We start from the raw sequence: 14452 nt of genomic DNA, 5'->3' as shown, positions 1-14452 counted from the left end.
TAGTGAATTAATAAATAGATGTCACCCTTGCATATTATTTGCAGTGTTGCTGCTATTTCAACAAAATCACTTCAAATTGACTTACATTTTCGGAGAACCACACTTTTTGTGAAGCACTGTTTCTTTAAACATATACCGTATTTTTCACTGTATAAGACGCACTTTTTCTTCCCCAAAACTGGGGGGAAAAATTCGGTGCATCTTATACGGCGAATACACACCTATCGGGTCGGTCCCTGCGGCCATCAACGGCCGGGACCCGCGGCGAATACAGGACATCGCTGATCGCGGTGATGCCCTGTATTAACCCTTCAGACACGGCGATCAAAGCTGACTGCAGCGTCTGAAGGGAAAGTGACAGTAACTTGGCTGCTCAGTCACGCTGTTCAGGACCGCCGCGGTGAATTCGCGGCGTCCCGAACAGCTTACAGGACACCGGGAGGGACCTTACCTGCCTCCTCGGTGTCTGCTCTGTGACTGGATCCCCTGCATGGCCGGCGCTCTCCTTCAACGTCATCCAATAGGAGCAGCGTGCGTAGCGACGTGATAACGGCGACGGAGAGCGTGGGTCCCGGGGAAGAAGACGTCCGGAGCGTCGGGGACACCACGGGGACGCGGCGACAGCGATGGAGCGACATCCAGGGCAGCGGTGATGGGTCCGGAGCGGCGGGGACACGTGAGTATTACCTCCTATACCAGTGGTCTTCAACCTGCGGACCTTCAGATGTTGCAAAACTACAACTCCCAGCATGCCCGGACAGCCAACGGCTGTCCGGGCATGCTGGGAGTTGTAGTTTTGCAACATCTGGATTTCCGCAGGTTGAAGATCACTGTTGGGTTCAGAATCTTTTTTTTCTAGATTTTGCACCTTCAAAATTGGGTGCGTCTTATATGCCGGTGCGTCCTATAGGGCGAAAAATACGCTACATATATTTGACAATTTCAGCAGAACTACGACTGTCTAATGTGTATGGAGGCCTCCCAAATGTTCCCTAAGGGTACATTACCACACGGCGTATTTGCTGCGTATTTGCTGCTGCGTATTTTATTTTCTCTGTTGAAGTCAATGGGTAGGAAAATACGCAGCACCAAATACGCAGCAAATACGCAGCAAAATACGCCGTGTGGGAACGTACCCTAACAGATGAAGGTGTGGAGAAAAGAATTAGACATGTTGGATTTAAACTACCGAACCTTGTAGTTTTTAGAAAGATAAGACACCACCAGAGCTGTCTGGCAGCAGCTTACCCTCATCCCGCAGCTCTTCTCACCAAACGTTCATTTGTATAGGATGAATGGGAGAGAGAGCCATCTGTCCAACTGAATGTTTGGCCAACAGTTATTGAAGGTGTATCGGCACTTTTATTCTCAACCTACGGTGCGCGGGTGCGGGTGGGGGAACCATTTCACTGTTTGTCATAATAGAAAGAGAAGATAAGCAACAACAAAATGCTGAGTCTGTGGCTAAAACAATCTCCTGTGCAAAATACCGATCCTGCCCCCATCTTTCCTCCAAAAAAGTTAAAAAGATGGGCGTATCCTTTTATAACATACTGTACAGTGATCCGCCAACATACGATGGTAATCCGTTCCAAATGGACCATCGTTTGTTGAAACCATCGTATGTTGAGGGATCCGTGCAATGGAAAGTATAGGACAGTGGTCTACAACCTGCGGACCTCCAGATGTTGCAAAACTACAACACCCAGCTGTGTATGCTGGGAGTTGTAGTTTTGCAACATCTGGAGGTCCGCAGGTTGTAGACCACTGGTAGAGGAAGTTGTACTCACCTGTCCCCGCCGCTCCGGACCGTCATCGCTCGTCACCGCTGCCCTGGATGTCGCCGTCCATCGCTGTCGCCGCGTCCCCGTGGTGTCCCTGACGCTCTGGCAAGGCCTCTTCTTCCCCGGCATCCTTGCTCTCCGTCACCGCCATCACGTTGTTACGCACGCCGCTCCTATTGGATGACTGGACGGCGTGCGCAGCGACGTGATGACGACGATGGAGAGCGCCGACGATGCAGGGGATCCCGAAGAGGAGGCGCCGGAGCCCCGAGGACAGGTAAGTGATCGTCAGCGGACCACACGGGGCACCGTAAACGGCTATCCGGTGGCAGCTGAAGCAGTCTGCGCTGCCGGATAGCCGTTTATGCGATGGCCCCGAAATACAAAGCATCGTATGTTGATGCTGCCTTCAACATGCGATGGACTCTGAGAGTGATTGTATGGGGAAATTATCGTATGTCGGGGCCATCGTAGGTCGAGGGGTCACTGTATATGGGTTGCTCTAGAAGGGGTATACCCCATAGTCCCTCACCTCATCCTAGTATCTTGGACTCGGGTCTCGTGTCTAAGGGGGTCACATCCTCAGTCACTTTATACACAGACATCACTTACCTTGGTATCTGGGGTGATCGCAGCGTCCAAAGAATTTAGGTCAGTACAGTCAACAAACGTCACCTTCATGCCCATTCTTGTTCCAAGTTTTGTAAAATATTTGTGTGTACCTGCCGGGAAAAACAAATTGTGCAGTCATGGATCATCTTATCCTGCTACAGCAATGACGGACGTTATTGGGGGGGGGGGGTGGCAGCAATGCATCGATCAATTCTCAGTCTTTGGTTAAAGGGGAACTCCTGTACATTAAAGGGGTACTCCGGCCCTAAGACATCTTATCCCCTATCCAAATGATAGGGGATGAGACGTCTGACCGCGGGGTTCCCGCCGCTGGGGACCCCCGCAATCTTACATTTGTCACCCACCTCTTTGAACTGCACTCCGCGCTGCCATCTCACAAAACTGCCGGGTGCCGACCACGGGGCCGGAGTATCGTGATGTCACGACTCCGCCCGCGTGTGACGTGACGCCCCGCTATTCAAGTCTATGGGAGGGGGCGTGACGGCCGTCACGCCCCCTCCCATAGACTTGCATAGCGGGGGACATCTTATCAAATGATAGGGGATAAGATGTCTAACCGCGGGGGTCCTGCCGCTGGGGATCCTTTGGATAGGGGATAAGATGTCTTAGGGCCGGAGTACCCCTTTAAATTTATCCTCTATCTACAGGATAACACCTTTAAGATGCTCATCCAAGAGATACTTATCTGCAGATCTGCTGACAATCTGATGTCTGTGATTCCCAATGGGGAGACAGGGAATAATTAACAGGCCCAATTCTCCTCCCCCCCCCCTTCCGTACATCCGCTGTCAGGGAAGGGTCAGAACATCTCCATACACCTTAGATAGTTAGCCAGTCCCACGGAAATTCTGTCCTTCTCCTTATTCTCCCTACATTTCAGGAGGGGATCATGTTTAACATACTTGGCATCAAATAATGTACAGTTACTAAGAAACAGAGCAACAGAGCAGACAGTGGTCCTCATTTACTATCGCAAACCTGACATGTTTTGTCGGGTTGTGCGCCAAATTCTGTCGCATTGCGCCAGAAATTCTGTCTGCGCCAGATTTTGCACCAGAATTGAAAAAAAACAACAGACTGACTCTCCATTTTTAAGAAAACCCGAAAAAGTGTCACGGCCGCCAGGCAAAGGGGGTGTGGTCTCCAAAAAGGAGCGTGCTCCCGACATTTTCACAAAAAAAAAAAAAAACAACATATTTACTAAGGTTTCCACAGAAAATGTGGTGGATTTGAGCTGAGGAAAACCCGACAGATCAGAGCAGGTGTAAAAAAAAGCAAAATGTAGGGAAAAGTGGAAAATGTAGGGAAAAGTGGAAAATGTAGGGAAATCTTAGTAAATACCGTGGAAAATTAATTGTAGGGAATTAAAACCCACAAAGAAAACTACACAACACTCTTAGTAAATAAGGGCCAGTGAGTATTACAACACTGCTTTACATCGTGCAATAGAGGGGTACGCAGGCAGCTGTAAATAGAGGGGTACGCAGGCAGCTGTAAATAGAGGGGTACGCAGGCAGCTGTAAATAGAGGGGTACGCAGGCAGCTGTAAATAGAGGGGTACGCAGGCAGCTGTAAATAGAGGGGTACGCAGGCAGCTGTAAATAGAGGGCTACGCAGGCAGCTGTAAATAGAGGGGTACGCAGGCAGCTGTAAATAGAGGGGTACGCAGGCAGCTGTAAATAGAGGGGTACGCAGGCAGCTGTAAATAGAGGTGTACGCTGGCAGCTGTAAATAGGAGGGGTACGCAGGCAGCTGTAAATAGAGGGGTACGCAGGCAGCTGTAAATAGAGGGCTACGCAGGCAGCTGTAAAGAGGGGTACGCAGGCAGCTGGAAAGAGAGGGGTACGCAGGCAGCTGTAAATAGAGGGGTACGCAGGCAGCTGTAAATAGAGGGGTACGCAGACAGCTGTAAATAGAGGGGTACGCAGGCAGCTGTAAATAGAGGGGTACGCAGGCAGCTGTAAATAGAGGGGTACGCAGGCAGCTGTAAATAGGAGGGGTACGCAGGCAGCTGTAAATAGAGGGGTACGGAGGCAGCTGTAAATAGAGGGGTACGCAGGCAGCTGTAAAGAGGGGTACGCAGGCAGCTGTAAAGAGGGGTACGCAGGCAGCTGTAAAGAGAGGGGTACGCAGGCAGCTGTAAATAGAGGGGTACGCAGGCAGCTGTAAATAGAGGGGTATGCAGGCAGCTGTAAATAGAGGGGTACGCAGGCAGCTGTAAATAGAGGGGTACACAGGCAGCTGTAAATAGAGGGGTACGCAGGCAGCTGTAAATAGAGGGGTACGCAGGCAGCTGTAAATAGAGGGGTACGCAGGCAGCTGTAAATTAGAGGGGTACGCAGGCAGCTGTAAATAGAGGGGTACGCAGGCAGCTGTAAATAGAGGGGTACGCAGGCAGCTGTAAATAGAGGGGTACGCAGGCAGCTGTAAATTAGAGGGGTACGCAGGCAGCTGTAAATAGAGGGGTACGCAGGCAGCTGTAAATAGAGGGGTACGCAGACAGCTGTAAATACAGGGGTACGCAGGCAGCTGTAAATAGAGGGGTACGCAGGCAGCTGTAAATAGAGGGGTACGCAGGCAGCTGTAAATAGAGGGGTACACAGGCAGCTGTAAATAGAGGGGTACGCAGACAGCTGTAAATAGAGGGGTACGCAGGCAGCTGTAAAGAGAGGGGTACGCAGGCAGCTGTAAATAGAGGGGTACGCAGGCAGCTGTAAATAGAGGGGTACGCAGGCAGCTGTAAAGAGGGGTACGCAGGCAGCTGTAAATAGAGGGGTACGCAGGCAGCTGTAAATAGAGGGGTACGCAGGCAGCTGTAAATAGAGGGGTACGCAGGCAGCTGTAAATAGAGGGGTACGCAGGCAGCTGTAAATAGAGGGGTACGCAGGCAGCTGTAAATTAGAGGGGTACGCAGGCAGCTGTAAATAGAGGGGTACGCAGGCAGCTGTAAATAGAGGGGTACGCAGACAGCTGTAAATAGAGGGGTACGCAGGCAGCTGTAAATAGAGGGGTACGCAGGCAGCTGTAAATAGGAGGGGTACGCAGGCAGCTGTAAATAGAGGGGTACGGAGGCAGCTGTAAATAGAGGGGTACGCAGGCAGCTGTAAAGAGGGGTACGCAGGCAGCTGTAAAGAGAGGGGTACGCAGGCAGCTGTAAATAGAGGGGTATGCAGGCAGCTGTAAAGAGAGGGGTACGCAGGCAGCTGTAAATAGAGGGGTACGCAGGCAGCTGTAAATAGAGGGGTACGCAGGCAGCTGTAAATAGAGGGGTACGCAGGCAGCTGTAAATTAGAGGGGTACGCAGGCAGCTGTAAATAGAGGGGTACGCAGGCAGCTGTAAATAGAGGGGTACGCAGGCAGCTGTAAAGAGGGGTACGCAGGCAGCTGTAAAGAGAGGGGTACGCAGGCAGCTGTAAATAGAGGGGTATGCAGGCAGCTGTAAAGAGAGGGGTACGCAGGCAGCTGTAAATAGAGGGGTACGCAGGCAGCTGTAAATAGAGGGGTACGCAGGCAGCTGTAAATAGAGGGGTACGCAGGCAGCTGTAAATTAGAGGGGTACGCAGGCAGCTGTAAATAGAGGGGTACGCAGGCAGCTGTAAATAGAGGGGTACGCAGGCAGCTGTAAATAGAGGGGTACGCAGGCAGCTGTAAATAGAGGGGTACGCAGGCAGCTGTAAATAGAGGGGTACGCAGGCAGCTGTAAATAGAGGGGTACGCAGGCAGCTGTAAATAGAGGGGTACGCAGGCAGCTGTAAATAGAGGGGTACGCAGGCAGCTGTAAATAGAGGGGTACGCAGGCAGCTGTAAATAGAGGCCATGACTGAGAAGAATCATGTAAACTGTAGTCCGTTACATTGTCAGCCAACAGAAAGCTCTGGCAGCATTAAAACAGAGGTGCAGCACAGAGCTGGGCAGGGTTTGGTGCTATCCTCTGGTCAGAATTCAGTCACATAAGTACTTTGTTGCATTTTGTGTAAGAACAGAAATCCCCTTTAAACTGAAAAGCAGCAAAAGTAGCAAGTGTAAAAGCTGGATCCTAGTCCGGCGCAGCGTAGTAGAAGAAAAGTCCGTAATGCAGGGATTTACTTCATATGGTTTATTCAGAACACAACCGCAACGCGTTTCTTGACTGTAAAGCGCACTTCATCAGGCATGTGTATCGATTGCCTGATGAAGTGCCCTTTACGGGCAAGAAACGCGTTGCGGAGTCTTTTCTTATGCTCTATATGGTGTTGTGCCCACAGCGTGATTCCTTTACCTTTGCCAAATATTTCTCACAGTACCGCACTAGGGGCGCGTGTGTGTGTTTCTTTTTTTTATTTCTTTTTTTCTCTTTTCTCATTTATTATACTTTAAACTGAAAAGGCTGATTTATAGGTGGAAAATTCTAGTAAGATTTCAATAAAAAAAAATTTTTAGATATCATTTCAATTTGGATGTTTTTTTTATTTCTCTACCCTCTCAGCACTTTATATTTGAAAGCAATATTTGCAGGCAAGTGATTGTGATTTTACCTCCATACACAATACAATTACAGATGATGTGGTCTCCAGCTTCCAGAAGGTGGGCAACATTTAGTACTGCAGACAGGCCCGACGCATAAGACAAACCTGAATAAAAAGAACACAAAGAGCAGTAATGGAACACCGCCAAGGATAATACAGTGGTCCCTCAAGTTACAATATTAATTGGTTCTTGGACGCCCATTGTACAGTGACCCCCCGACCTACGATGGCCCCGACATATGATTAAATCGACATACAATGCTTTTTTATGTCGGGGCCATCGCATTAAGTGCTATCCGGCACCGCCAAATGCTTAAGCTGCTGCCGGATAGCAGCTTAATGTTCCCCGTGTGGTGCGGTAAGTATTACTTACCCCTCCACGATGCTCCGGGGTGCCCTCCGGGTCCAGCGCTGGTCTTCCGGTGTCTTCTCGGCCCTCTCCGATGACGTCAAAACGCTGCTGCGCACGTCATCCAATAGGAATGGCGTACGCAGCGGCGTAATGACGTCGCTACGCAGGCCCAGTAAGGCGTTGCGGAAGAAAGCAGAGGACCGGAGAAGACAGCAGAGGACCGGAGAAGACAGCAGAGGACCGGAGAAGACAGAAGAGGACTGGAGAAGACAGCAGAGGACCGGAGAAGACAGAAGAGGACCGGAGAAGACAGCAGAGGACCGGAGAAGACAGAAGAGGACCGGAGAAGACAGAAGAGGACCGGAGAAGACAGCAGAGGACCGGAGAAGACAGCAGAGGACCGGAGAAGACAGCAGAGGACCGGAGAAGACAGCAGAGGACCGGAGAAGACAGAAGAGGACCGGAGAAGACAGCAGAGGACCGGAGAAGACAGAAGAGGACCGGAGAAGACAGAAGAGGACCGGAGAAGACAGCAGAGGACCGGAGAAGACAGAAGAGGACCGGAGAAGACAGCAGAGGACCGGAGAAGACAGAAGAGGACCGGAGAAGACAGAAGAGGACCGGAGAAGACAGCAGAGGACCGGAGAAGACAGCAGAGGACCGGAGAAGACAGCAGAGGACCGGAGAAGACAGCAGAGGACCGGAGAAGACAGAAGAGGACCGGAGAAGACAGCAGAGGACCGGAGAAGACAGCAGAGGACCGGAGAAGACAGAAGAGGACCGGAGAAGACAGAAGAGGACCGGAGAAGACAGAAGAGGACTGGAGAAGACAGCAGAGGACCGGAGAAGACAGCAGAGGACCGGAGAAGACAGAAGAGGACCGGAGAAGACAGCAGAGGACCGGAGAAGACAGAAGAGGACCGGAGAAGACAGAAGAGGACCGGAGAAGACAGCAGAGGACCGAAGAAGACAGAAGAGGACCGGAGAAGACAGAAGAGGACCGGAGAAGACAGCAGAGGACCGGAGAAGACAGCAGAGGACCGGAGAAGACAGCAGAGGACCGGAGAAGACAGCAGAGGACCGGAGAAGACAGCAGAGGACCGGAGAAGACAGCAGAGGACCGGAGAAGACAGCAGAGGACCGGAGAAGACAGCAGAGGACCGGAGAAGTCAGCAGAGGACCGGAGAAGACAGAAGAGGACCGGAGAAGACAGCGGAGGACCGGAGAAGACAGCAGAGGACCGGAGAAGACCAGGAGAGCCCAGCGGAGGCCGCGATCACCATCGGGAGAGGCGGGGACACCATCGCGAGCGGCGGGGACAGGTGAGTACAGCTTCCTATACTTTACATTGCATGAATCCCTCAACATACGATGGATTCGACAAACGATGGCTCGTTTGGAACGAATTACCATCGTATGTTGAGGGACCACTGTATGTTGAAACCATTGTGTGTTGAGACCATAACTCTATGGAAACCTGGTAATTGGTTCTGAAGCCCCAAAATGTCATCCAAAAATAGGAAAAAGTGAGGATTAAAGAAAAATAAGTAGATAACTAATATAGATAAAGCAAATCCTTACATATAAAAGTAAGAAAGATCTGCTGGGAGCTGTAAATCACTGACTATGTCAGAGTTTCCCAAGCAGGGTGCCTCCAGCTGTTGTAAAACTACAACTCCCAGAATGCCCGGACAGCCGTTGGCTGTCCGGGCATGCTGGGAGTTGTAGTTTTGCAACAGCTGGAGGCACCCTGGTTGGGAAACAATGGTTTATGTAGAGGACAGGAGCTTCTTCAGGGTCCTATACAGAACACACAGTGTCCCAAATGGAGCTGCCCTTACTTGGTGTCCAAAGGAGCAGCTAACCCTGGCACAGGTAAGGAGTAGTACAGAACTTGTATTTCCTCCCTGTACTGTAGGGGGCGCTACCCCTACCCACTGATTTACCAGTGAATGCCCATTCTGATTGGTCAGTTCCTCCAGTTATGACAGGTATGACAGATCTGGACTGTCTGTACATTGTATGTTGAGTCTGGTTTCAAGTTACAATGGTCCAGAAAAGTCCATTGTATGTTGAAACTATTGTATGTTGAGGCCATTGTAAGTTGAGGGATCACTATATAGCACAAATACACACAAAAATTACATTTATTGCAAGATTTGGTTTATTTCTTTACGACAAGGCATCCAAGGTCATAAGATTTCAAGTTAAAGGGGTACTCTGGTGAAAACCTTTTTTCTTTTAAATCAACTGGTGGCAGAAAGTTAAACATGTTTGTAAATTACTTCTATTAAAAAATCTTAATCCTTCCAGTACTTATTAGCTGTTGAATGCTACAGAGGAAATTCTTTTCTTTTTGGAACACTGATGACATCACGAGCACAGTGCTCTCTGCTGACATCTCTGTCCATTTTAGCAACCATGCATAGCAGATGCATAGCAGATGCATGCTAAGGGCAGCATGGTGGCTCAGTGGTTAGCACTGCTGCCTTGCAGTGCTGGGGACTTGGGTTCAAATCCCACTAAGGACAACAATAAATAAAGTGGTATTATTATTATAATAACGTCAGCAGAGAGAACTGTGCTCGTGATGTCATCAGAGAGCATTCCAAAAAGAAAAGAATTTCCTCTGTAGTATTCAGCAGCTAATAAGTACAGGAAGGATTAACATTTTTTAATAGAAGTAATTTACAAATATGTTTAACTTTCTGCCACCAGTTGATTTAAAAGAAAAAAAGTTTTCACCGGAGTACCCCTTTAAACAGATTTGTAAATTACTTCTATTAAAAAATCGTAATCCTTCCTGTACTTATTAGCTGCTGAATACTACAGAGGAAATTCTTTTCTTTTTGGAATGCTCTCTGATGACATCACGAGCACAGTTCTCTCTGCTGACGTTATTATAATAATAATAATAAGTCTTTATTTATTGTTGTCCTTAGTGGGATTTGAACCCAAGTCCCAGCACTGCAAGGCAGCAGTGCTAACCACTGAGCCACCATGCTGCCCTTAGAATAGATCTGCTATGCATGGTTGCTAAAATGGACAGAGATGTCAGCAGAGAGCACTGTGCTCATGATGTCATCAGTGTTCCAAAAAGAAAGGAATTTCCTCTGTAGCATTCAACAGCTAATAAGTACTGGAAGGATTAATATTTTTTAATAGAAGTAATTCACAAATATGTTTAACTTTCTGCCACCAGTTGATTTAAAAGAAAAAAGGTTTTCACCGGAGTACCCCTTTAATGGGGCGTGTTGACCACTGGGATGGCTGACACGCTCCCTCAATGCATCTCTATGGGAGAGCCGAAGCGCTGTGTTCGGGAATCCCCCCCCCCCCCCCTGCAATCTGACACTGAGGATAGTGGATACGTTTTTATATTCCGGAGTACATGTTTGGCCAATAGACTGAGGGCCTGTTCTCTAGTTGTTATGACCGGTGAAGCCATAGTTTGTCATGACTGAGGACTTCATCATCACACAATGGCGAGTACTCCAGGTACCACCGAAATGGGTCATGGCCTTACCACCAATGTTTCCTCAAATTTCTCATTTGAGATGTGAACAGAGTCTTGTACAACTGCAATTTGTGACCCGAAAAAACAATTGACCAATCAACATCTGAAATCTTACAGTATTTGGCCCCATCAAGGGCGGCGACAGCTTTCTGCAGACAGTCCCTTGTTGGGTTTCCACATCGGCTGTACTCATAACCCTAAAAAATAAATAAATATATAAATGCAAAGAAATATTTCTGCTGGTTTATGCTTTATATAGTATAGAATTAGGAAACAAAATGCCAGAAAAAACACCAATATTTGTTGACCTATGTTTTTTTTTTCATCCTATAGAAGTCTAAGGGAGGAAAAATGCCACAATGTCTTGAAAAAAAATGCCAAAGCTAGAGTGCTGCTACTGAGCCTAACAACACCACAAAAGGCGGAAAAAAAGCTAAATACAAAAACACTATGTGGGTCTGGCGTTTCATATTTCCCTATTGAATCCCAGCTAACAACTCACCACATGGCGTTTTTTAATGTATGTCTTTTTTTGGGCATTTTTATTTATTTTTTAAATCCTGCAAGTTCCCACACGACGTATACGCAGCGTATTTCACACTTGGCAAAATTTGCGGCAGCAGCGGGAAATACGCTGCATATTCCTTGCTCACTATACACAGGGCTTTCCCTATGTGTGTAGTGAGTTTTAGAGGCGGGGGCGTGTGCCGGCGTGACTGTGACGTGCGCCTCCTCCGCCTCCAAAACTCACTACACGCATAGGGCTGCCGCCGGAAAGCCCTGTGTATAGTGAGCAAGGAATACGCAGCGTATTTCCCGCTTCTGCCGCAAATTTTGCCAAGTGTGAAATACGCTGTGTATACGCCGTGTGGGAACGCACCCTAAAAGTGATGACCAGGACTCAAGAAAATGTCTGTCCTGTGTGAACTTGCTCTTAGGACATAATTTCACCATTTTTGATAAACCAGGGTCATATAAACTCTAATATGACCCTGGTTTTATCTAGCGTGGCGAGACAAGGTCCTAAGAATAAGTTAACGTGGGACAGAAATTGGACTTTAGACTTGGGCGAATCTCCAAGTTAAGATTAACCCAGCAGCTGCTGTTTATAACAGCGGAGATTGTATTTCACAAGCACCAGGCATTATGGGGGAGATTGATCAAACTTTGTGCAGACGAATGATGGAACTGTTGCCTATAGCAACCAATCAGATCCCAGCTTTCATTTTTCAGAGGCCTTTTTTTAAAGGGGTACTCCGGTGGAAAACTTTTTTTTATTTTTAAATCAACTGGTGCCAGAAAGTTAAACAGATTTGTAAATTACTTCTATTAAAAAATCTTAATCCTTCCAGTACTTATTAGCTGCTGAATACTACAGAGGAAAGTCTTTTCTTTTTGGAACACAGAGCTCTCTGCTGACATCACGAGCACAGTGCTCTCTGCTGACCTCTCTGTCCATTTTAGGAACTGTCCAGAGCAGCATATGTTTTCTATGGGGATTTTCTCCTACTCTGGACAGTTCTTAAAATGGACAGAGATGTCAGCAGAGAGCACTGTGCTCGTGATGTCAGCAGAGAGCTCTGTGTTCCAAAAAGAAAATAATTTCCTCTGTAGTATTCAGCAGCTAATAAGTACTGGAAGGATTAAGATTTTTTAATAGAAGTTATTTACAAATCTGTTTAACTTTCCGGAGCCTATTGATATATATATAAAAAAGGTTTTGCCTGGAATACCCCTTTAAAGCTACCCACTTTTTTCATCTGATTTCAGTGCTGCAACCGCTCTGTTTTTTGCCTATATATATATATATATATATATATATATATATATATAGATACACAGTGATCCCTCAACTTACAATGGCCTCAACATACAATAGTTTCAACATACAATTATCTTTTCTGGACCATTGTAACTTGAAACCAGACTCAACATACAATATTACGGACAGTCCAGATCTGTGAAACGTGTCACAACTGGAGGAACTGACCAATCAGAATGGGCAATTTACTGGTAAAACACCTGTATTACTGAAGCGTATGCACTGACTGTTGTCTGGTAGCGCCCCCTACAGTACAGGGAGGTATTACATGTTCTGTACTCTTTACCTGTACCAGGGTTACCTTCTCCTTTGGACACCAGTTGAGGGCGACTCCACGTTACTTTTTTAGGACATTGCATGTACTGTACAGGACCCCGAAGAAGCTCCTATCCTCTACATAGACCAGTGTTTCCCACGCAGGGTGCCTCCAGCTGTTGCAAAACTACAACTCCCAGCATGCCCGGACAGCCGAAGGCTGTCCGGGCATGCTGGGAGTTGTAGTTTTGCAACAGCTGGAGGCTCCCTGCTTGGGAAACACTGACATAGACAGTGATTTACAGCTCCCAGCAGATCTTTCTTACTTTTATATGTAAGGATTTGCTTTATCTATATTAGTTATCTACTTATTTTTCTTTAATTCTCACTTTTTCCTATTTCTGGATGACATTTTGGTGGCTTCAGAAGCAATTATCAGGTTTCTATAGAGATATGGTCTCAACATACAATGGTTTCAACATACAATGGTCGTCCCGGAACCAATTAATATTGTAACTTGAGGGACCACTGTGTATATATATATATATATATATATATATATATGTGTGTCATTACAACTATAGAGCGGGGATTTCGCTACAGATAGAAATAAGATGAACATTTCTGTGATCAGTGCAAGTTGCTCAGGATCTGAAGAGGAACCTAGATATAAGAATCATAAAGTAGTGGAAGGAAACTCACCGCAAACTCTCCTGGACTGTGCTGCTTGAAGGTGGTGGTGAGAAAGATGGGGGGCACCACCGCCATAGACTTCCATTGCTCAGGTTCCTGCCCGGTGTGAATGGCCTCGGTGGCGAAGTGTTTGAAAAGCTCCAGGTAGCCCTGTGCTGGACATTGCTTGTTCTCCTGCTGCATGCTGCTGCTGCCGGCTGTGGTGGCATTGTGCCCTGAACCTACGCCTCTTTATAAACAGATCCCCATTCCCTGGCTGTAGGGCATTGGTTGAGCCTGGAGGCGTTGTCGTCTTCATCAACATCACTAGGAAGGGGTTAAAGATTTTATACTGCAACTATACAAGCGTCCGATGACCCAGAGTTACTAAACGATTCTTAGGCGGCGTAAACTTAGACTAAACAGTCTTCAAAAGATTTATGGAAGTGGCTCCAGCTGTTGTATAAATCTGTTGCATCCTTAGGGTATGTTCACACGGCAGAATTCCGTATAAATATTCCGCACGTACATTCCGAGTCCCATTGATTTCAAGGGGATTCTGCGGTCCTGTTCACGTGGCAGAAATCCTGATTCCGGCGTCCGCAAAAACATTGAACCTATTAAGTGTTTTTTTTGCGGATTCAGCACGGAAATGCATTGCCGTCTATGAGGCCGCACATTTCGGAGTGATCCTAGCGCTCGCTGAATTTTCATATGTTAACATAATTCATTTGGTTTGCAAAAAAAGAGAGTCCATCAGCCACACATAGATATAACTATACACTACAGGATTCTGTATCTATACACCTATAGATATAACTATACACTACAGGATTCTGTATCTATACACCTATAGATATAACTATACACTACAGGATTCTGTATCTATACACCTATAGATATAACAATACA

General features: G+C 47.3%; 1 protein-coding gene across 1 annotated transcript in view; it reads right to left on the bottom strand.

The window, feature by feature from the left end:
• Window positions 1-14023, bottom strand: part of LOC130283359 (cystathionine gamma-lyase-like) — a 43796-nt gene extending 29773 nt beyond the window's left edge. The window contains exons 1-4 of the mRNA XM_056532747.1: window positions 13571-14023; window positions 10907-10988; window positions 6932-7027; window positions 2397-2506 (exon numbers count right to left, since the gene is read on the bottom strand). Coding sequence (XP_056388722.1) covers window positions 2397-2506; window positions 6932-7027; window positions 10907-10988; window positions 13571-13744 — 462 coding nt within the window. The 5' untranslated portion in view covers window positions 13745-14023. The remainder of the gene's footprint in view (window positions 1-2396; window positions 2507-6931; window positions 7028-10906; window positions 10989-13570) is intronic.
• Between the last annotated feature and the right edge of the window lie 429 nt (window positions 14024-14452).

The sequence above is a fragment of the Hyla sarda genome, chromosome 7 (genome assembly GCF_029499605.1).
Source record: "Hyla sarda isolate aHylSar1 chromosome 7, aHylSar1.hap1, whole genome shotgun sequence".
NCBI lineage: Eukaryota > Metazoa > Chordata > Amphibia > Anura > Hylidae > Hyla > Hyla sarda.
This window is presented reverse-complemented; position numbering and strand designations above follow the sequence as displayed.